Below are 25,330 nucleotides of genomic sequence, written 5' to 3'. Positions count from 1 at the left end.
TAGGAACCCTACTACTCACAGAAAATATGCCATGGGTTGTTTTACTTTAATTTTCATATTATTTTGGGTCTAATGATAACCATTCATGAACTGGGCCGTTAAAATAAAAATCGTAATCGTTTTTTTTCTCTTCATTTTAATTCTTTATGGCCCTAACTATGAAAGAAATTTTAAAGTTAATTTTTGTTAAAGTCGATTTTATTTTAAAATAGAACTTTTGTTTTTATTTAAAAAAAGCTTCACAACTTTTTCCAACATATACATACATTCAAATAATTGAAAATATGTTTCAATGAATGTAAATAAAAAGAAGAAATTTCAAAAAATTATAAAAACAAATTGTACATAAAAGTTGAAAACAAAAAGCTTTTTTTTGAAATAATAAAACAACATTTTAGATTATATTTGAAATTTGTTTTATGGTACGAAATTTTAAATAATAGTCAACTTTATGGACTTAAAATCGATTTTAAGGCTTTCGTAGTTAGGCTGTATGTTTTTAAATATTTTGCTTACATGGTATCCCTTTAAATATTTTGTAAATAATAAATCCCACAAAAATGGAAAGCAAGCTTTTCTTTTTATGTCAAATTATATATAAAAAAATTTCAAATAAGAATAAACAGAATAATTGTGTTTCAAACTAAAAAAAAAACAAATACGAATATAATTTGAATTAAAGGTAAGAATTACTTTAAATATGTGAAAATATAATTGCAATAAGATGAATTATTTTGTTTTTTCATATATTTTCAACAAATGTTCAAGAACAAATAAGAAAACTAAAAAAAAACAGAATTGTGCTTCAAAAAACAAAACTGAAGGAAACTATGATGAATTCAAGAGAACACAATATGATGCCAATAATTAGCAAACCCATTGGCGAAGATACAATCGTAAGTCCATCGTCTTCCAAAAATCAGGGAAAAAAGACGAACATTATAACGCTTTTAGCTGTAGTTGTGGGTTGTGTATCTTCAAAATTCCTGCATGTTCTTAACATATTTTTAGGTTGGTTGCTGCCAGAAATCATAGCCAAGCGTGACAATCTCATGGGCAGACAAAGACTTGGGGAATATATTATTTTAGATGGCAACGATCTTTTAGGAGTCCGTTTGAAATTATTTATATTGCCGCAGTTAATAGCCTATAATTTGCTATATGGAGTATTTTATGTTTTAAAATTTACAATACAAATCCTATTGGCAAGTGTTCCTGATGGATTTATAGATACCTATTAACAATTTGATTTATAGATATTAAAATTTTTCTTTTACGTTGTTGTGTTCGTTACAAAATTATTTCGTATTTTGTAATATTCCTTTCTATTCTGTAAAACAAAAATGATTTGAAAAATTTTTCTTGAATTTATTTCAATCGTTTTTGCTTTAAAAAATAGATGGGAATAAATTTGTTTTGTTGAATATTTTTTATTCACAGAAAAAAGAAATTCATAATTGGAATGAATTTTGTAATAAATATTATTTATCGAACTTGACTTTTTTTTCCTAAACTATTTTCATTCAGAATAAGAACATGTTCATAAATATTATAAAACTAGCTGACCCGGTGCGCTTCGCCACCCCAATTAGAAGAAATAAATAGTACTATCAAGTCTCACTTTGTGAATCTAATTGTAAATGTCTAATTTCATATTTCCATTATTATAGAAAATGCAAAATGTGTTCCTAATTTTAAATTTTTATGTTTATTATTATAAAATATTCAAAAAGTACCATTGCAATAAGGAAATAGTACCATTGATTATCACTTTTAAATTCGCATTCACTAAACCATAACCCGTCAAGCTTGAATTTTAGATTTGTATATCATTTCCTATATTATCAACTAATTTTGTTTCTATAATACTTAAGATTTAATAAATTATCACAAAACCGAAACCGATCGGTTTTTAATTTTTTAAAACCGAAACCGCGGTTTTGAAATTCTTCGATTTTTTGGAAAGTCTAGGTCCATTATTATAGGAAATTCAAAAAAGTACCATTAGAATATATAAAAAGTACCAAAAATCCCCCACTTGTGGTTTCCCACTCACTCGGGTCCATATAAGCTTAAATTCATGGCTTTAGGTTCATTGGTGTAGAAATTACAAAAAGTACCATTCGAATAAAGAAAAAGTACCAAAAAGTCTCCCCTAGAATTCTAACTCACTTAGGACCATGTATGCTTAATTTCATGTTTTTAAGTCCATTGCTATAGAAAATTAAAAAAAAGTACCATTAGAATAAACAAAAGGTACCATGAGGTATCCGCTTGAATTTTCAATCACTTAGGACCATATACGCTTAATTTCATATTTCTAGGTCCATTATGTTATAGAAAATTCAAAAAGTACCATTAAAATATAGAAAAAGTACCAAAAAGCACCCACTTGTAGTTGCTCACCCACTCGGGTCCGTATAACCTTTATTTAATGTTTCTAGGTTCATTGGTGAAGAAATTACAAAAAGTACCATTTTAATAAAGAATAAGTACCAAAAATTCTCCCCCTAGACTTCTCACTCACTTAGGACCATGTATGCTTAATTTCATGTTTTTAAGTCCATTGCTATAGAAAATTAAAAAAAAGTACCATTAGAATAAACAAAAGGTACCGTGAGGTATCCGCTTGAATTTTCAATCACTTAGGACCATATACGCTTAGTTTCATATTTAGGTCCATTATATTATAGAAAATTCAAAAAGTACCATTAGAATATAGAAAAAGTACCAAAAAGCACACACTTGTAGTTTCCCACTCACTCGGTTCCATATAAGCTTTATTTCATGTTTCTAGGTTCATTGGTGAAGAAATTACAAAAAGTACCAATCGAATAAAGAAAAAGTACCACAAAGTCTCCCCATAGAATTCTCACTTACTTAGGACCATATATGCTTAATTTCATGTTTCTAAGTTCATTGTTATAGAAAATTCAAAAAAGTACTATTAGAATAAACAAAAAGTACCAAAAAGTCTCCCCCTAGAATTCTCACTCACTTAGGACCATATATGCTTAAATTCATATTTCTATGTCCATTATTACAGAAAATTCAAAAAGTACCATTCGAATATAGAAAAAGTACCAAAAAGTAGATTCCCACTCACTCCGGTCTTTATTTCATGTTTTTAGGTTCATTGGTGAAGAAATTACAAAAAGTACCATTCGAATAAAGAAAAAGTACCAAAAAGTCTCCCCTAGAATTCTCACTCACTTAGGACCATATATGTTTAATTTCATGTTTCTAAGTCCATTATTATAGAAATTTCAAAAAAGTACCATTAGAATATAGAAAAAGTACCTAAAAACCCACACTTGTGGTTTTCCACTCACTCGGTTTATATATAAGCTTTATTTCATGTTTCTAGGTTCATTGGTGAAGAAATTACAAAAAGTACCATTCCAATAAAGAAAAAGTACCAAAAAGTCTCCCGCTAGAATTCTCACTCACTTAGGACCATATATGTTTAATTTCATGTTTCTAAGTCCATTATTATAGAAATTTCAAAAAAGTACCATTAGATGAACAAAAAAGTACCTATAGTACAGTTCACACATTATGGTACCTAAATATTATCCCCTATTCCTAACACTAACTTCACTCAAATAAATATCAGCTAACTTTAATGTCGATAACTGAAATAATTTAAAATTTTAAAAAAGTACCATTAGGAGAAAAGTACCAATTTCCCTTTTCTTACTTGAACACCCCTCAAGTTTGAAATTTAAAAATATTCCATTTTGCCAAAATTGTTTATGCTATAGGCATGTATCAAAATATTAAAATCTGTGTTAATGTGCCCAAGAATAAATATGTTTTAAAAAAAGTACCAAACTGTTTACCCGGATTTGGCCCAATATACACCTTGGTACTCGAGTTCCAAATAACACGCTGTTAGTTAATTTTTGTATGAATCCAGGAACCAACGTTAAAAAAAATTATCAAAATTGGCTTAATAATTTCAAATATAATGTATTTTCCCGATTTTATCCCCTTTTTGGTACCTTTTTTATCCCCATTGAGGTGGTACAATTTCATTCAAATAAATTTCTGTAACGTCGTGGGAGCTCATAATAAAATATTCGTATGTCTATGTCAAATTATAGAAAAACATATTTTATGAAAAAGTACCAAAAATTAACACAATTTTTATCCCTTAAGGGTTCGAATTTCCAAAAAGTACCAAACTTGTATTTTTTATTTTTTGTTAGTTAAAGAATACGATTTAAAATTTGTTTCTATGTTTATTGGTTTAAAAGATACATAGGGTGCAAAAAAAGTACCAAAATACAGTTTTTACCCGTTTTCTCCCCTAAAAGTTTCGAATTTCCAAAAAGTACGAAACACCTGTCAGCTTATTTTTTAAATGGAGTAACATGCTATTTTAAGTTTTTTTGTATCTTTATTAGTTTTGAAGATATAAGGTTACCGAATTTACCCGTTTTTACCCTTTTTTACCCCCTAAACGTTCGAATTTCCAAAAATCCCTTCTTATCGGATCGTTTTGGGGAGGGAGGAACCCACAGTTAAAATTTCGTGATTCTAGCTTCAGCCGTTTGGGCTGTGCGATGATGAATCAGTCAGTCATTCAGTCAGTCAGTCAGTCAGTCAGTCAGTCAGTCAGTCAGTAACGTTACTCTTTTATATATATAGATTGTACATGACGGATTTTTTTTGCTTTTTTTACGTAAATTGTATGGTATTTTATAATAAATTGCATTATAATTGTATTATCTAATGAATTATTTTAAAAATGTTTGCATAATAGCCGTATATTGGCCAATATATTGAGATGAATTATAAATATCTGAAACTTAAAAAATATCATTAATCATAATAAAATATTAATAAACATTAAAGCATTTCATCCTTTTAACAAAAGTTAGTGAATTTCGCTCATTTTTTCTCATTTTGTAGCTGAAAATCATAAAAAAATAAAAAATTTCCAAAGGAAAATTTTTAACATTGTTGAACAACATAAAAATATAAATGAAATTGAAATAATATTTTTCAAGCCTTCTAGATTTTTTTTGAAAACATATAATATGAACAAAATCATACTATTTAAGAAATTATTTATAAATGTTATGAATTGAAATCAATGAAATCAAATCATAATATTTATGTTGAAACTTTTTTCTGTGTTGTTTCTGTTAATAATATTTGTTGTTTTGTTTGTTGCAAAATTATTTGGTATTTTGTAATATTCCTCTCTATTCTATAAAACAAAAATGATTTAAATTGATTTGAATTTGAAAAATGTTATGGAATTTTAATCATTCATATACATATTTAGGTCCATTAGGTCATTTTTGCTTTAAAAAATAGATGGGAATAAATTTGCTTTGTGGAATATTTTTTATTGTTTCTGTTAATAATATTTGTTGTTTTGTTTGTTGCAAAATTATTTCGTATTTTGTAATATTCCTCTCTATTCTATAAAACAAAAATGATTTAAATTGATTTGAATTTGAAAAATGTTATGGAATTTTATTCATTCATATACATATTTAGTCGTTTTTTCTTTAAAAAATAGATGGGAATAAATTCGTTTTGTGGAATATTTTTTCATGTTTATTTTTCTAAATAAAATTGTTATTTTTATAAAATTAAAAAAAAAATGTCCTAATTTTATTGCACGAAGGGTAGAGTACAATATATGTATGTATATATAGTTGTGTCATCTGATGTTACCTTCATTTTTCGATTACAAATTTTTCGCATACAAATTACAAAGAATTTGAAATCAAAAGAAAATATACCTTTTAAAAACGGTGGTTTATTTATATTAAATTAAAAGTATTGAAAATATGTCATATAGGCATTTAAACGGCCTTGTACAAAATGTGGTCCCAATGTGCAAAAATCCAAAAATTAGTCATTTCTAAGATATTTTTGTACATATTTTTTTTAATTATAGGATTTTTCTTTTAAAAAATTAAATTTTTACCAATTATCTATTTACTGATGTCATTAAAAAATTTTATTTCTGAATTTTCCTGCATTCATCATTGATTGGTATTCATAAAAATTGTATCCTAATGTACTCAATATATCATTTCCCACATATTCATACAAAATTTGTTTTATAAATTTTGTTAAATTAAAAATTCTATGAATAAGGCCTTTTGTCTTTAGTTTTGACGAATTATGCATTCGATAAAAACTGTTGCACTATAAATAATAAAATATTATGTTCCCGACATTTAAATGCACGAATTTAAAATCTACATATATTATTTATGAATTTAAGAAACTTTTACTACAAATTTTAATTTGCATATAAGATAGATACGCTGAACATAAACCTAGCAAGTTTTTAAATTGCACGTTTTAGTTTTCAATACTTTTAAACTTTCAGATTGCTTGTAGATTCTATTTTTTTAGTAGTCTTGCATTAACGGAAAAATTCAAATTGCCCACCCAGTTCCTTGCAGAAAAATACCTATTAATTTTATTATTTTGGAATATGTAATTGTTTGTGAAAATTTAGCATATGTCCACAGAAAAGTTCTGACAATACTGGACTTATCACATTTAACATGGATTCGAGACCTAACCCCGAGAAGTTTTTTTGTGATTGTTTGCATGTTGTTTTAATTCAATGTGATCATACGGGCAATCTGTATTTAATCCAAAATTGTAAATATTTCTTAGCATTATAATTTTTGTTTTTTAATTTAAAAGTCAAACGATAAAAAAATATCATAAGCAAAATTAAAAAAAAACTTTTAAACCCTAGATATTTTACAGAAATAAAATTCAAAAAATTGCAAGGCAACCTTTTCGTTTTATGTCAAATCATGTACAAAAAATTTGTTGACAATTGAAATAAAATAATAAAATCGTCAAGGCGTTTATTTACAAAAAATAAAAAACAAATAATTTTAAACCAAATATATTGCAAAATAAAAAGGAATTTAAAGAAGATAAAAGGTAAGAAAGCAAAAGTTATAGAATAAATGTGAAATTATATAAAATTAATTTGTAATTTTGCACAATTTTAGCAAATAAAATGATAGAAAATCAAATGAACAAAAGTCCGATGAAAGTTGAGGGCGAATTTGAAAAGGAATTACTAGTAAGTCCATCAACATTGAAGTCGCCAAACAGTGAAAGAAATCTTAACATTGTAATGGTTATAGCGTTCATACTTGGTCATGTAGTGTCCAAGTCGCTTTTTTTTCTACAACTATTTTTAGATTGGTTGCTGCCGAAAATTATAGAGGAACGAAATAAGAAAATGGACAATATTACTATTTGGGAGTTCCTCAATTTTGATGACAGGGACCTTATCGCGGTACGATCGAAATTATCTATATTGCCATTATTAATCGGATACAATTATGTGTATGGAGTTATATATATTTTGCGCCTTATCGTACGAGTATTATTGTCAACAGCTCCCCTGAATTACATTTAAATTGTTAATTTTTGTTATAATAACTGTTAATTGTTATGTAATTTTTTTGTATTTTCGCCTATGTTCTGTAAAATGAAAAAGTTTGTCATAGAATTTATCTGTTTTCCATTAATTTGAGGATACTTTAAGTTCCATTTCAAACATTTTGGTTTTATAGAACATAGAAAGATTAATTTGTTATTTTTTGTTAAAATGATTGTTAATAGCTAAATTTGTAGTATTTTTTTAGTCTTTGTTCTGTAAATGAAAATGTTTGAAAGATAATTTTTATATTTTTCATTAATTTAAAGATACACAAATTCTATTTCATACATTTTTGTTTTATAGAACAGAGAATGATAACTTTTTGAAATATGTATATTTTTATCCTTTTATAATTTGTTTTTAATAAATTTGTTTTATATAAAACCTAAAAATAATGTTTTTGTTATTTTATTGGCAAAAAAGTAATTATTGTTTTGTGACATAGAACTTTCTTTCTGAATTATTTCAACTGACACTTAGCGCCATTATTACAACTTATATTTATGTTCGTAATAGTAAAAGTTAACTTTAAGGGTACCTTTTCCTATTACTTAAAGTTACCTTTTACTATTACGAACTTTAAGGCAAGTTGTAATAATGACCCTTAGAATGTTTAGCTACAAGATTCTTTACACAGATTATTACAGATATGAAACAAATGACAGTTGTCAAAAAAGTTTTCAATGGTTGTGATTTGCAGAGCGAGAGAAAAATTATAATTTCAATATGAAACTAGTGTGAAATATATTTGTCCCTCTCTTTAAACCACAACCATTTTGACATTTTCTTTTGTTATTTTTCTTCTGAAACCAGCTGATTCATATCCGTATAATTTGTGATTCGTTACATCTATACAAACAAAATATGTCATTATAAAAAGTTTATTTTTTTGCTGATATAAGTTATAGAATTTTATGATTTCGTTCCGAAAAAATCGATGCCATTCTACATGATATTTAGACGTTTGAGAAAAACATTTTCATTGTACAATAAATCCACCACCTAGTAATAAACGTTTCATCTACACAAATTATATTATTTTAGTTAGTCCCCTTTTACAATGCAGAAGACGAAGTTTGTGGGCGAGGGGTTGAAGAGGTAGAGTGTGTATTACACAGGTTTAGGTTAGTTCAAAAGAGAATGAGAAAAATGTCTGCCTTGTAAAAGGGAACTAAACAACTTACGAACTCCTACTATGTTAAATCTGGAAAACATGCGTCGCACAGTGCTTTGTCCCCATATAACGATGGGACAAAAATAGAAGGAGTTGTCGTAGACTTTTGAAATTTGGTGTGCTAATATAAAATACCTAAGTTAAGAAAAATTTTTGGAAAAAATCGGACCAAGGACACGCCTACCTCCCATATATACCAAAAATATAATTTTTAATTTTTGCTACATAATTGATCTAAAGATCATAAAAATCTGCATTTGTTATACGCACTAAGCTTACAATCTTTCTGTTAATTTTTATTGTGATTGCAGCAAGGACTATTGGTCCTCCCATATATCCTTAATTGTAAAAATTCTATATCTTTTGCAAAAATGATCTGATTGTAATGAAACTTGGTATGTTATTTGTATTTACCGAATAATTTTTTGGGTTGAATAAACTTTGTCCGTCCGTCCGCCAGTCTGTCCATGTAAATTTGTTAATCAAGGTATATGTCGCAATTTTAGACATGTTCCAATAATATTCGGTCCACGTCACTTTTTCGACCCAAGGACAAACTTTGCTAATTTTGGTCATAGTCGGTTCATGATTTCACCCAGCCTCCATAAAAATGTCTTCTCGAGCACAGTGGGGAAATGAAAAAAAGTGGAAATAATGTAACAATAATAATAATGTAATTTCTAAACCAACAGTCCGATGTTAATAAAATTCCATGGAGGTATAGCTGAGTTTATGTCTTGAATTTGGCCCCAAAATGGGGTATATCGGGTATATGAAAAATTTAATATGATGCCAAATTTTTGTTCTCGATCTGATTTGAAAGATTTTTATAGGTGTAGAATCTACAAGAAGATTGCTACAAAAAACATTGCATGAACTATATTTTATCTCTTATAGTTGACGAGATGTTCACATTTGAAAATTAAAATTTCAAGTTTTTTTCCTACTTTAGTCTGGATTTTTGCTAATAGTGAATCCAAATTTGAATTACCAACACATATATTAGTAATAGCAAAAAAATAATAATTTTAAAATCTATACTAATTCAAAAGTTATGTACATTTAAATTAAAAATATTTTAAAAAGTAGTTTTTCACGAATTTGTTCGAAAAAAGTACTTACATTAATGTTTAGTTATACAGAAAATAAATACAAAATAATTAATGTGTTTATATTTTTCTCAAAGATAACATTTTGGAAGAATTATAAATGAAAAATAATTTCAAAACTTTTATATCTGCGAGTTGCATAGCCAAATTAACTCTATTCTCATATCTGCTTTTAATAAATTAAAACCATTCTTGTATGACCCAATATTTAAACAAAGTCAAAAACCTAAAAAATACCATTTTTGGGATTTTCGAATTTTTTTTAGAATTGTGGGATTCTCAATAATAATTCACAAGTTTCTTTCATACTTTTGCATTTGCACCAAAAATTTCTAAATAAGTTACAAATTTCGATAAAAACGATTCATAAACAACACTTTTATTGTATTAAAATTTTATAAAAAAATCAGCTACCATTTTTGATTCCCATATTTTTGACAAAAGTCTTCTATCAACTTTTAAATTCTTAAAAATTTAATATATTTTTGAAAAGGAGACACAATTTACTATACGTTGATATATATGTATTATGCATATCTTATATTTTCCAAAAGTCTGCAAAATACATAACTCACAGTAATTAACTTCATCTTGTTGTGTTCTCCGATTATCGATAATGCAGTAGTCGGCAATGCAGTGCACAAAAAAATACTATAAAACGGCAAGATTCTGTAAATTGTAAGATTGTTGTTGAATTTGAATCCATATGTAAATAATCCATAAGTAAAATATTGAGAGAGATGTGTCACAAAAATAGGTGGATATATAAAGTATTACCTCATCTTGCTTAAAATTATATAATATTAGCGCACTCTGGTTAAGATTTAATGCACAATTTGATTTCCATATAATAAATTATGACCATTTCTTTAATTAAATTTAAGATAATATTATTTTATATATCTTGAAACATAACTTTAACATTATTGCTCTATAATACACAAAATTTAAGTAAAAATTGTGAATTTAGACCTATTTTAAAATGCATTTTTTTAAGTTGTGGCAAAAAGTTAGTACTAATCTAAAAACTAAGAAAAACCGAAATAAAAAAATGTACGATTTTTTTTTAAAAAATTCCACAAACTTTTGTAATTTTTGATTTTTTTTAAAAAAATTTATTTTTTTGAGCGGTAAAAAAAATTTTAGTCGAAATTTTTAATAAAAATTTTATTACTGCCGAATTTTAAAAACACTAAAGAACTCAAAAAACAAAAATTTGAAATAATTTTTAGAATAATGAATTTTTGAGAATTATTTTCTTGAAGCAATTCAATTAATATTTGTATTCATTAATTTTTTCTTAAATTTGACTGACTTTAGCTACCTCTGGTGAAGTCTAAGAGAGTCAAATAAAACCAATTCCTACAAATTTATTTAAGCTGTGTTTGTTAGCTATCGATCAACATATATTTTATCATATTGTTACGAAATTGTACTTGAATTCAAATATAACGATTTATAACGATTCAGTTAAAGAACATTGTAGAAATAGAGTTTTCTAGATGGTAATGCAGTGTTATAAATAGTGGCAGAGGTTGAGGTCGTGAGTGAGTTTATCAGAGACGCTTTTCGAATAAACATCAACTGAGTGTGCTGTGTTTTTCAAGTGAATTCGTGTACATTATAAAGTGTCTGTATTTCTGAGAATTTATAAACGTGTATAAAAAATATTGAGTGACTTTAATTCTGTGGTTGTTGTACATTTTAAATAAATAAAGAGTTGTTACAATTTTTAAACTACTAAACGGCTTTTATTTGCAATCAAAAGTATCCGGTTTATTTAAAGGCAATAAACTAACGTTTTGAAAAGGTTAAAACGTAACAATATTTTGAGAACAAAACTTTTTTTGATTTTTGTCTATGAGACAAAGCACCGTGCGTCGTACGTAGTTCGTTTCGAAAGAGACATTTCACAAATCAGATTGTTTATAAACAAATTTAAACCACATTATTATTATTTTCTCTAAATATGAATATCCTTAGAAGATGTAATGTTAGGCGCACTAATAATTCCTTTAAGAACATATGTACATGAGTCATTCTAAATGATCAAATTGATCTGCTGTGGCTAGCCCGAAACAAAATTACAAATATAATGGAATCATTCGATTAGCAACAAGTTTGGTCATTATAACAAATCAGAATATTGCAAATTTAAGAAGAAAACTTATACAAAAATTCACGAAAAATCCCGACAAAAATTTCTTAATAAATATTCCCGGGAAATTTTTCCCGCGTAGGAACCCTACTACTCACAGAAAATATGCCATGGGTTGTTTTACTTTAATTTTCATATTATTTTGGGTCTAATGATAACCATTCATGAACTGGGCCGTTAAAATAAAAATCGTAATCGTTTTTTTTCTCTTCATTTTAATTCTTTATGGCCCTAACTATGAAAGAAATTTTAAAGTTAATTTTTGTTAAAGTCGATTTTATTTTAAAATAGAACTTTTGTTTTTATTTAAAAAAAGCTTCACAACTTTTTCCAACATATACATACATTCAAATAATTGAAAATATGTTTCAATGAATGTAAATAAAAAGAAGAAATTTCAAAAAATTATAAAAACAAATTGTACATAAAAGTTGAAAACAAAAAGCTTTTTTTTGAAATAATAAAACAACATTTTAGATTATATTTGAAATTTGTTTTATGGTACGAAATTTTAAATAATAGTCAACTTTATGGACTTAAAATCGATTTTAAGGCTTTCGTAGTTAGGCTGTATGTTTTTAAATATTTTGCTTACATGGTATCCCTTTAAATCCCACAAAAATGGAAAGCAAGCTTTTCTTTTTATGTCAAATTATATATAAAAAAATTTCAAATAAGAATAAACAGAATAATTGTGTTTCAAACTAAAAAAAAAACAAATACGAATATAATTTGAATTAAAGGTAAGAATTACTTTAAATATGTGAAAATATAATTGCAATAAGATGAATTATTTTGTTTTTTCATATATTTTCAACAAATGTTCAAGAACAAATAAGAAAACTAAAAAAAAACAGAATTGTGCTTCAAAAAACAAAACTGAAGGAAACTATGATGAATTCAAGAGAACACAATATGATGCCAATAATTAGCAAACCCATTGGCGAAGATACAATCGTAAGTCCATCGTCTTCCAAAAATCAGGGAAAAAAGACGAACATTATAACGCTTTTAGCTGTAGTTGTGGGTTGTGTATCTTCAAAATCCCTGCATGTTCTTAACATATTTTTAGGTTGGTTGCTGCCAGAAATCATAGCCAAGCGTGACAATCTCATGGGCAGACAAAGACTTGGGGAATATATTATTTTAGATGGCAACGATCTCTTAGGAGTCCGTTTGAAATTATTTATATTGCCGCAGTTAATAGCCTATAATTTGCTATATGGAGTATTTTATGTTTTAAAATTTACAATACAAATCCTATTGGCAAGTGTTCCTGATGGATTTATAGATACCTATTAACAATTTGATTTATAGATATTAAAATTTTTCTTTTACGTTGTTGTGTTCGTTACAAAATTATTTCGTATTTTGTAATATTCCTCTCTATTCTGTAAAACAAAAATGATTTGAAAAATTTTTCTTGAATTTATTTCAATCGTTTTTGCTTTAAAAAATAGATGGGAATAAATTTGTTTTGTGGAATATTTTTTATTGTTTCTGTTAATAATATTTGTTGTTTTGTTTGTTGCAAAATTATTTCGTATTTTGTAATATTCCTCTCTATTCTATAAAACAAAAATGATTTAAATTGATTTGAATTTGAAAAATGTTATGGAATTTTATTCATTCATATACATATTTAGTCGTTTTTTCTTTAAAAAATAGATGGGAATAAATTCGTTTTGTGGAATATTTTTTCATGTTTATTTTTCTAAATAAAATTGTTATTTTTATAAAATTAAAAAAAAAATGTCCTAATTTTATTGCACGAAGGGTAGAGTACAATATATGTATGTATATATAGTTGTGTCATCTGATGTTACCTTCATTTTTCGATTACAAATTTTTCGCATACAAATTACAAAGAATTTGAAATCAAAAGAAAATATACCTTTTAAAAACGGTGGTTTATTTATATTAAATTAAAAGTATTGAAAATATGTCATATAGGCATTTAAACGGCCTTGTACAAAATGTGGTCCCAATGTGCAAAAATCCAAAAATTAGTCATTTCTAAGATATTTTTGTACATATTTTTTTTAATTATAGGATTTTTCTTTTAAAAAATTAAATTTTTACCAATTATCTATTTACTGATGTCATTAAAAAATTTTATTTCTGAATTTTCCTGCATTCATCATTGATTGGTATTCATAAAAATTGTATCCTAATGTACTCAATATATCATTTCCCACATATTCATACAAAATTTGTTTTATAAATTTTGTTAAATTAAAAATTCTATGAATAAGGCCTTTTGTCTTTAGTTTTGACGAATTATGCATTCGATAAAAACTGTTGCACTATAAATAATAAAATATTATGTTCCCGACATTTAAATGCACGAATTTAAAATCTACATATATTATTTATGAATTTAAGAAACTTTTACTACAAATTTTAATTTGCATATAAGATAGATACGCTGAACATAAACCTAGCAAGTTTTTAAATTGCACGTTTTAGTTTTCAATACTTTTAAACTTTCAGATTGCTTGTAGATTCTATTTTTTTAGTAGTCTTGCATTAACGGAAAAATTCAAATTGCCCACCCAGTTCCTTGCAGAAAAATACCTATTAATTTTATTATTTTGGAATATGTAATTGTTTGTGAAAATTTAGCATATGTCCACAGAAAAGTTCTGACAATACTGGACTTATCACATTTAACATGGATTCGAGACCTAACCCCGAGAAGTTTTTTTGTGATTGTTTGCATGTTGTTTTAATTCAATGTGATCATACGGGCAATCTGTATTTAATCCAAAATTGTAAATATTTCTTAGCATTATAATTTTTGTTTTTTAATTTAAAAGTCAAACGATAAAAAAATATCATAAGCAAAATTAAAAAAAAACTTTTAAACCCTAGATATTTTACAGAAATAAAATTCAAAAAATTGCAAGGCAACCTTTTCGTTTTATGTCAAATCATGTACAAAAAATTTGTTGACAATTGAAATAAAATAATAAAATCGTCAAGGCGTTTATTTACAAAAAATAAAAAAACAAATAATTTTAAACCAAATATATTGCAAAATAAAAAGGAATTTAAAGAAGATAAAAGGTAAGAATGCAAAAGTTATAGAATAAATGTGAAATTATATAAAATTAATTTGTAATTTTGCACAATTTTAGCAAATAAAATGATAGAAAATCAAATGAACAAAAGTCCGATGAAAGTTGAGGGCGAATTTGAAAAGGAATTACTAGTAAGTCCATCAACATTGAAGTCGCCAAACAGTGAAAGAAATCTTAACATTGTAATGGTTATAGCGTTCATACTTGGTCATGTAGTGTCCAAGTCGCTTTTTTTTCTACAACTATTTTTAGATTGGTTGCTGCCGAAAATTATAGAGGAACGAAATAAGAAAATGGACAATATTACTATTTGGGAGTTCCTCAATTTTGATGACAGGGACCTTATCGCGGTACGATCGAAATTATCTATATTGCCATTATTAATCGGATACAATTATGTGTATGGATTTATATATATTTTGCGCCTTATCGTACGAGTATTATTGTCAACAGCTCCCCTGAATTACATTTAAATTGTTAATTTTTGTTATAATAACTGTTAATTGTTATGTAATTTTTTTGTATTTTCGCCTATGTTCTGTAAAATGAAAAAGTTTGTCATAGAATTTATCTGTTTTCCATTAATTTGAGGATACTTTAAGTTCCATTTCAAACATTTTGGTTTTATAGAACATAGAAAGATTAATTTGTTATTTTTTGTTAAAATGATTGTTAATAGCTAAATTTGTAGTATTTTTTTAGTCTTTGTTCTGTAAATGAAAATGTTTGAAAGATAATTTTTATATTTTTCATTAATTTAAAGATACACAAATTCTATTTCATACATTTTTGTTTTATAGAACAGAGAATGATAACTTTTTGAAATATGTATATTTTTATCCTTTTATAATTTGTTTTTAATAAATTTGTTTTATATAAAACCTAAAAAGAATGTTTTTGTTATTTTATTGGCAAAAAGGTTATTATTGTATTGTGACATAGAACTTTCTTCTGAACGATTTCAACTGACACTTAGAATGTTTAGCTACGGGATTCGTTACATCTATGCAAGAAATAAGTCATTATAAAAAGATTATTTTTTATCTGATAAAAGTTTTTGAACTTTTTGATTCCATTCTGGAGAAATCGATGCAATTCTACTCGATATTTAGACTTTTGAGAAAAACATTTTTATATTAATAAACATATTAATTAGTTTGTGTCATAATTGGATATGTTAATTGTAGTTCTAATTTATTGAGCTTGAGGTCAGATTTGCATAATTTTTAATTTGTTATTTATTTCCAATATTTCGTATATATTGTACATTAAAAACATTTTGTTATCTTTCTTTATAGATTTAATTCTTCTGTACGAGTGTTAGTAACTGAACTTCTCCTTAACGGCTGGGACGATTTCGATGAAATTTTTTGTATGTTTGAGTGGGTCCCTGGATGGTTTAGATTCACAATTGACCTATATAGGTACAATGAGCGTTGCGCCTGCCATACGAACTTAAAATTTATTTATAGCTATCGAGCGATGCCGGGACAGCTAGTATATACATATGTATATTGTTAATTTTTCTCTGAAGATATCGAAAATAAATAACAAATTAAAAACTTTGTAAATGAAGCTCAATAAGTTAGAAAAGGTCGGATAAATTAGTCTGAAAAATAATTGGATATATATTTTACTTTTTAATAAAAGACAAATTTAAACATTTTCGAATAACTTAATTGCAAACTTTATTGTTACTTTTTTATATAAATCGCAAACATATTATATTCATCAGTATAGTTGTGTTCCTTTTCAGAAATTAAACAAAATTATTGTCAATAATTAATTAAATAATTATGCATATAGAATTTAGTATTCACATCACATCGATGGATTGTTTAATGAAATTGTTACAAACTATAAAACTAAACACAAGTCAATCAATTGGCCGATTCACAACGGTGATATGAAAAAGCGATATGAACAAAATAAAATATTATCTGCAAGAGTAAGAAAATCTCATGTTTGGCTAAATGTTTTTTGTTTTTAATCTTAATCTTTATAGATAGACATATGTTTTATAATAATTAGTATATAGGTATATATATTTTATAAATATATAAATAAAAACAACAAGATCGTATTTTTTAAAAATGAAAATAAAGACAAAGAATCTAAAAAAAAAACAAATTTCACACTTTAGGTCTAGTGTAAACTTTTTTACAAAATCACGTTCAACAGGAAAAACTATTAACATTTTAATATAAAAAATAAATATTATATTTATTTATTTATATTTTTGCATAAATTCAGCATGGAATTTTTGGAATTTGTTCATCATATCTTTCAACACGGCTGTTTGAGGTAAAATAGTGCTGCGGAAATGATAGGTACCAGGTTTTTGGCCAAAACCACTGCCAGCAACGATGCAAATACCTAAAGAAGAATTTCAACATTGTTTAAGTAAATCACATTTTCTATTACAAACTAATGTTTCTTTACCAGTTGTTTCCAATAATTCTGAGGCGTAGAAGGTATCAGGAGTCATATTCTTGGATTTGGCAATTTCAATAGCTTTAGGAGGAATTTCGATTTGTGGGAAAACGTACATGGCACCTTGTACTTTATTTACTTTGTAGCCTTCAAAGCTGCTCAAAGTGTTGTAAACTAATTCGGCACGTTCCTTAAGAGCGCCCAAAACACCTTCTTTTTCCTTGATATACTGATTGTATGAGGGCTCACCAGGTTTGGGGGGATTGACCTGAAAATTAAAATTAATTTAAACTTTTAATAATAAAAACAATTCTTAAAATTAGATTTTCCATATAAGGAAACCTATTAAATTTATCTAAGCGATGTCAAAACAATTTGTTTAATTCCCACGACAGCCGGGTTTAAGCATTGGAATGACTCGAGTTCATTCGACCAAGTGCTGTCAACTCAGCAACCAGGGCGGTTACTGCGTAACTCAATCCGAAAACGAAAATGTTCGAAATACTGAGCTAAATACATTGTAATTCCTTTCGAATGGAATTAGGGAGTAACCCCCAGTTTCTGATTTCATTTCTCATTTGCTTAATTTCATTAAAAATGTATTGGAAAATGCATTCCAAACATTGAAAAACGTTTAAGTAAACAAAATTTAATAATTCGTAAATAGGAATACATTTTGCGATGTATTATTAGTTTCTGTGCAAGAAATGCATTTTCTCCCATGACCTGTTTTCCATGGGCTGTTTGTCGGTGTTCGAATAAAAGAGATTTACATTTTAATTATAGCTATTTGTTTGTTTCATTTTAACACTAACATCGATAACTTGGATTGAAGGCAAACATAAATTGTTCACTAAAATACTGCTGTACAGTGGGCAGAATCAAAATATTTTGGAAATAAATCTGCCATTTCTAACTAGTTGATCGGATTGACATCAAATTGCACACAAGCGTAGCAGAGTAGTATTCCAGTTTACCGGACACAAAAGACCCCTCAGGAGCGCCGTTGTGGGGTCTCAAAGTAGAGCACGTAAACGCTTTTGAAATGTCATGCCAATGCATGAAATGGTATACTGTGTATTGAGTTGCTCCAATCAAAGCCAGTCTTTTATAGAAAAATGTAACTGTTTTTTTGTAATTAAAATTTTTGTTGGCGCATCGACGAAATGATTTTTCTCGATTTCTTTACGATAATTTATTCATTTTAGCAACAGAATTTAATGCTCAAGATAGACTGGATTTACTTGAAGCAAACTTACCAAAGCGCTGACGGCCACTTGACCAGCTGTTGTGCCACACAATGAAGCGGTGATTGATTTGGTCAACATAGCCATAACTTGGGGGCACATATTGATGATTTCCATATAACCACCACGAATGCCGCATTCGCCCAAATAACCCTTTGAGGTAGACATAAAGCTAGCCAGTTCCATGTCCTTGTAGGGACCACCCATTTCAGTCATGACCTTCTTGAATGAGAAGAATTTCGAATCCTTGTCGTAAACATTATCTTGATACACCTCATCGGCCAATACAACTAGATTGTTGTCATAAGCAAATTTGATGATTTCTTCGATATTTTGTTTGGTCAAAACTTGACCGGTGGGATTGCCGGGATTGATGACAACAATGGCACGTGGATTACAAGTTTTTTTAGCCTCATCATAGGAGCGTTGCAATTCCTTGCGGCTTAGACTCCAGCCGGATTCTTCATCCAAATAGTAGTCAACCTTCTGCATGCCGTATTCAGCAATGGTGGCCGAGTATAAGGGATATTGGGGAATGGGTACCATAACACCGGGAGTTTTACCATCAACTTGACATCTAAGAAATTGCAATAAATAATTACCACCATTTAAATAGATTCATTTATAGCGAAACACTTACCTGATCAAAGCCAATACACTTTTGATGCCAGGTGAAGCACCTGCGGTTAAAAAGATATTGTGCCAATCACAAGGTACACCATCGCGTTGAGAAATGAATTCAGCTACTTGTTTGCGTACAACTTCCAAACCAGCTGAATCAGTATAAGAACCTACAGAGCCACCTTGACAACAGTCTAAAACCTCTCTAGCATGGGCCTTGACATCTTCGGGGTAGTTGGGTGAATTGAGCAGTTCTGGTTCGAAGGTTAAATTCAAAAGCTAAAAGGAAAAAATAATAATTTTGCTTTAAAATTGACTTAATTCCTTTAATGCATTTAAAAAATCTATAATAATGGCATGCCATTGGCAATTATATACTAAGTTTATTTTTTACGGTATAATAAACACGCTACAAAGCGGTAAAATACACACATCATATTTGTACTGCACAATATTAACATTTATGTACGTAGGTAGAAATGTACCAGAGTTTCGAATTAATCATTTCAATTTTAGCTTAATTCTTAAATCCATAATTCAGAATTATTATCCCGACAAAACAAAAAAACAAATTCTTTAGCATTGTTCAAAGGCTTTATTTGAATAGAATTCATTCATTGCTGAATTCCCAGCAAAAAATAATTCTAATTCGGATGCAATAGAAATGTACGGAACCAATACAATGCTCCTATTACAACTACTCGCTGTAAAAGCGAGAATTGAAACAAATTTTCCAAAGGCTTTTCGTAATAGATTTGAGTTGAAGAAGAAATGAGTAAGACATCTTTAAAGCTATTTTGTAATAGATTTGTATTAATACTCAATATTATTGTTTTTGAATTGTATTTTTAAATCTGTAACCGATTATGGCCAAAAAATAAAGAAAACTTGAATGATTCAATTACACAGTACAACACATGATTTTGGGACTCAATTCTGACAATTGCACGTGAAAGTAGCCCCAAAAATAAGAACTTCTGCATCATTAGTTTTGTCTAGTTGGCTGCCGTAAAAATGTAATTTCCATACGAATTTTTTTTCCTCAAGGAGGATTTTTATCACTTTTTCTATATTTTAGCACGGTTATATCTCGTATACCGTACGGAATATCTCTTTTGTGGCTGAAGGAAAGTTGTAGATATTGAATAGTAGAAAAAAAGTACGGAACATACCTACCCGAAAAAGGTGCATCCAGTGCCTTAAAAATCGCAAAAATGCCCATTTTTTAATTTTTTTTTACCAATTTTTCACCTTTTTTGCTCAATAACTGGATTACAAATCCAATTATGGACCGATCACCATGAAATTAGGTCGTGTGATTTGTTTCTATATGAAAGTTATTTATCATGAATTTTGTATGTATACCATAATTTTTAACAGATTTATGCACTTTAAAGTGATTTTCGGAAGCGTGTCTTATATGGGAGCAATGACTAATTATGGACCGATCATAAAAAAATATGGTACATATAATTTGTTCGGCCCAAAGAAGAAGCCTGTTGAAATTGGCTGAAATCGGTTCATTATTTCACCTAGCCTCCATACAAATGTCCTCCCGAAATTGGACTTTATCGGTCATAAATGTTTAATTTATATATGTATCTACACAAATTTCGCTCCAAATAAGTTTTGTATATACAAAATTCATGTCAAAAATTTTTATTATGATCGGTCCATAATTATTCATAGCTTCCATATAAGACCCGCTTCCGGAAATCACTTTAAAGTGCATAAATCTGTTAAAAATGATGGTATACATACAAAATTCATGACAAATAACTTCCATATAGACACAAATCACGCGACCTAATTTCATGGTGATCGGTCCATAATTGGACTTGTAATCCGGTTATTGAGCAAAAAAGGTGAAAAATTGGTATTTTTTTTAAAAAAATGGGTATTTTTGCGATTTTAAGGCACTGGATGCATCTTTTTCGGGTAGGTGTGTTCCGTACTTTTTTTCTACTATTCAATATCTACAACTTTCCTTCAGCCACAAAAGAGATAGTCCGTACGGTATACGAGATATAACCGTGCTAAAATATAGAAAAAGTGATAAAAATCCACCTTGAGGAATAAAAATTCGTATGGTCATTAAATTATTACGGCAGCCAACTTGACAAAACTAATGATGCAGAAGTTCTTATTTTAGGGTCTACTTTCACGTGCAATTGTCAGAATTGAGTCCCAAAGCAATGAACTGAAAAATGTTGTACTGTGTTAGGAATTAATTCTAAAAGGAATGATGTACTAAGGCATTAAGCCTATGAATTAGTTCGTAATGAATTCATATAGGGATGGTGAAGATATAAAATGTAATTTGATTTTGAAAATTGAATAAAGAATTAATTCTTTCGTATCTTTGAAATGTACTACATATAGTATGTATGTATATACATATATGTAATTTTTTAAAATTTACAATTACATTCAATTAGTGTTTGGAAAATTAAATTGATGTGTATTTGTTTTATATTGTTTATATGTACATAGACTTGTTTTTGTTTTACTATACTAATATTTGCCTGAATTATTTATTCAGCTTTCGGGCATATAAATAAGGTAGGCACAATCATAGAGAATAGACATAGAGCGGAAACTCTCCTGTCAAAGACCTAACTCAGTTGTCAAAAACCTAAGTGGTGAGAATGTATTAGTAGAAAAAACTACTGTTCTCTATAGGCACAATCATAGAGAAACATAGAGCGGAAACTAGAAAAAAACTCACACAAAAAAATTACTCATAAAATTTTCACATAGTTTTTTCTAATAACAAATTCTCACCACTTAGGTTTCTGACAACTGAGTTAGGTTTTGGACAGGAGAGTTTCCGCTCTATGTCTATTCTCTATGCACAATAACAAAAGAAGATTTTTTGAAAATTCCGGGGATAATGTGTAAGGGCAGTAGTTGTTAATTCTGTTATCAGATGTTGTGAAACTAATTAGTTTATGTTTAATTAGAAAAGTACATTTTCGATAACAATATTTGAATTATAATAGTCATTAAGATTCTCATTTATACACTTATTAACTAACTTAATTTATAATATATACTCACTTGACGAAGGAAGGTAATGGGTTTTTGTCCCATAGCATGGCAATCGCCGATATTGGCACGAATAACATAATCGAATGGTTTCTTGACACCCTGTAAGAAATAAATAATTACACAATTAATAATATGGCATTTAATATACATAAGTAGGAGGAGAATTAATTTACATTTATATTTATTACATTGCCGTAAGATATTGTATTTGCATTTTAAGAGAACATTGTGGTTATGAGATAAACATTAACAATACTTCTCATAACCTCAAGGAATAATAATGCCAATAAAATTATTAAAAATGGTTAGTATTGTTTATTGAAATATATTTAATATTTTGTTTTTTTTTTTTAAATTTGAGTTTCAAATTTTGCAGTCATATTTAAAAAACGAGTGCCGATTTATTGCTGAAGAAGAAAATATGATAGCATTGTGTTGAAATCCTCTATAAAAATACTGTTATACTGACGATTTTATACATGAAATAGTGGTATACTGAACATTTTCGATATAAAATACTTTTATACTGTTATTCCAAAGATTTTCTATTGAAAATTTTAATTATTTTCATATAAGCATAGTATTGTGTCGAAATTGTCTATAAAAATACTGTTATACTGAGGATTTTATATAGGAAATACTGTTATACTGAACATTTTCTATATAAAATACTATTATACTGTTATTCCAAATACTGTTATGCTGAAGATTATCTAAAGGAAACACTATTATACTGAAGATTTTGTTTAGGAAATACTGTTATACTGTTATTTTTCTATAGAAAATATTGTTAGTCTGATTTTACACAGGGCAAGTTTTTTTGTCGCAAGTCTGAGTTTATAGGAGAGAGGCAAGAAGAAAAATGAGGGGTACACACTTACTTGTACTGGCAAGTATCTTCAATTCTCTTTTGTTTTCTCATTTTCATTGATCGTGTCTATTAGGTTTTGACATAAAAAATTGAACACAGACTTGCTGTGTACTACACTGTAAACCGACGAGCAAGTTTAATAGAGAATCGAAGAGACTCGCTTCAAGTAAACTTGCTGTGTGTAAGCAGACTTATTCTAAAGATTTTCTATAGAAAATAATTTTTTACGGACGATTTTGGAAGTATCATATTAAAATGTGTTTTTTTTAATGCTTTGACAGATCTCTCTCTCTCTTAATTTTTTGAAGATTAAAATTTTTATTTTATTTGTGTTACTGTCCCAAAGGTGTGTAGCACAATCTGATCGTTTAAAGGCGCTTTAAGCTAAGATAGTCATCATTGGAAATTTTGGGTTAAGACACTAAGATCACAAAATTATAAAACATAAATAGGTTAGGTTGTAGCCAGTTACACTAGCACAATTGGGTCCATAGATTGGTCCCTATGTGATACTCTAAAGGATTATGTTCCATTCCCTCAAAATGGGACCTTCACATGTTCGTGTGTGATTCTGTACGGTCCCGACCCGATATACGTATGATTGAATCTATCTTCCTAATATCCACTCCTGATAGATCCCTAAGAATGTGCAGAAAAATACTACCAATTGTCGCAGTTCTAGACCCCGATAAAGCAAGTCATAAACTGAGAAGGCGTTCAGAATTTTATTCGTCATCTTCATCATGACAACTTCTACAGAAGGCTTTTGAGGGAATATTCAATATCATATCAAAATAACCGTTTGGTGATTTGTTAAATCAATTAGTACCAACGTTGGAAGACTTCCCATCCGAGAAATGTACAGTAAATCAATTTAAAATCCCTTTAGCTTTGACCGGTCACTGTTTTTTTTTTTAAAAAAAGCTGTATTTTTGAGCATATGTCCTGAAATCGATTTTTAATTTTTGTGTGGTTACAGTATTTTGCATTAAAGGTGAAGATATCTATGTAGTATTTTTAAATAGACCTGTTTCTAAACGAAATGCATTATAAATTTAGATGTTGGCTAAATGTTTTCAACATAATAAATAGGTGTTAAGAAATACCAATCATATAATCATTAATAAATGACGATAACACAAACCAGAGATTACAACCACAATCTAACAACTACTAGCAATACACAACTATATAAAAACTTCTCATATTGCACTAATTACTGATAATTAAACGATGGGCTGGCTAACAAATATGGAAAATAGTACAATAATAAACATTACAAAATCAATAAAAAAAAAACTGTAAAATTTTAAAACAAATAACATTCAAATAACCTTTTACGATATACCACATTACAAAATATTACAATTGAGAGAAAAAAATGTTGAATTTTTTTTTAAAAAAAAACATGTGTGTGTATAAATATATAGTAATTGAGTAATAATATAGAAAAATCACACATCTATCTAGATTCTAAATAATGACGTTGTTGTGTAGAAAGTGCAAACAATAAAAATAGTAAATAACAAATCAACTCGATGACACTTTAAGAATGTAATTTAATCCATACATTAAATACTATTTTCGAGCCCTTATCTATAATGAATTTATTATTTTATTTGAATAAGTGAGAGTATTTTATATATCGTTACTTTAATATAGAAAGGCCCTAACTCGTGTTTTTTTGTAAGCCAATATTTTTGTTTATTTCGATAAATTGTCCGCTCATATATCATCATTAGCCAAAAAATATCGACTTAAAAAAACACGAGTTAGGGCCTTTCTAAATTAAGGTAACGATATATCTATATGACGGTAGTAATCTGTGTGAATGTAAATATTTATTATTGTGTAGATTTGAACAAAAATGTAAATATAGAATTATAAATGAAATTTATTTCATTCAATAATATGATACAGCTAGTATTTGTTGATTTAAATTTCTAAAATTTCATTTAAAGTGCATACATATGTATGCATATTTTTTTACATTTTATTGTACGGCTGGCATTTTGAATTAAGCACGTAGCCCAGTTGGAAACTTCCGTAAGACGTAATAAATTATAACATATTTGGTAGCAAGCTATTTTCATCCTGGTGTATCACTTTTCAAAATTTGTTCTGGAGACATAGAAA

The 25,330-nt window shown here is 27.8% G+C and overlaps 1 protein-coding gene and 4 long non-coding RNA genes across 5 annotated transcripts in view; 4 read left to right on the top strand and 1 right to left on the bottom strand.

The window, feature by feature from the left end:
* Positions 1-567: 567 nt before the first annotated feature.
* On the top strand, positions 568-1,278 carry LOC135957029 (uncharacterized). The gene is made up of 3 exons (XR_010576395.1): positions 568-682; positions 769-896; positions 1,012-1,278. It is a non-coding gene; the product is annotated as an uncharacterized LOC135957029 (long non-coding RNA).
* A 5,547-nt stretch (positions 1,279-6,825) lies between these two features.
* Positions 6,826-7,626, top strand: LOC135956304 (uncharacterized). Its single transcript, XR_010576374.1, has 3 exons — positions 6,826-6,936; positions 7,008-7,081; positions 7,146-7,626. It is a non-coding gene; the product is annotated as an uncharacterized LOC135956304 (long non-coding RNA).
* Positions 7,627-12,517: 4,891 nt separating this feature from the next.
* LOC135956843 (uncharacterized) lies at positions 12,518-13,265 on the top strand. The gene is made up of 3 exons (XR_010576391.1): positions 12,518-12,631; positions 12,718-12,845; positions 12,961-13,265. It is a non-coding gene; the product is annotated as an uncharacterized LOC135956843 (long non-coding RNA).
* Positions 13,266-14,845: 1,580 nt separating this feature from the next.
* Positions 14,846-15,644, top strand: LOC135956280 (uncharacterized). The gene is made up of 3 exons (XR_010576371.1): positions 14,846-14,957; positions 15,029-15,102; positions 15,167-15,644. It is a non-coding gene; the product is annotated as an uncharacterized LOC135956280 (long non-coding RNA).
* A 982-nt stretch (positions 15,645-16,626) lies between these two features.
* The window catches only part of LOC135956410 (alanine aminotransferase 1), a 31,105-nt gene continuing 22,401 nt past the window's right edge, over positions 16,627-25,330 (bottom strand). The window contains exons 3-7 of the mRNA XM_065506899.1: positions 22,333-22,422; positions 19,292-19,551; positions 18,664-19,228; positions 17,414-17,672; positions 16,627-17,347 (exon numbers count right to left, since the gene is read on the bottom strand). Coding sequence (XP_065362971.1) covers positions 17,199-17,347; positions 17,414-17,672; positions 18,664-19,228; positions 19,292-19,551; positions 22,333-22,422 — 1,323 coding nt within the window. The 3' untranslated portion in view covers positions 16,627-17,198. The remainder of the gene's footprint in view (positions 17,348-17,413; positions 17,673-18,663; positions 19,229-19,291; positions 19,552-22,332; positions 22,423-25,330) is intronic.

This window comes from Calliphora vicina, chromosome 4 (genome assembly GCF_958450345.1).
Source record: "Calliphora vicina chromosome 4, idCalVici1.1, whole genome shotgun sequence".
NCBI classification, from domain to species: domain Eukaryota; kingdom Metazoa; phylum Arthropoda; class Insecta; order Diptera; family Calliphoridae; genus Calliphora; species Calliphora vicina.
Note: the sequence above shows the minus strand (reverse complement) of the source record. Positions and strands in the feature narration are given on the sequence as shown.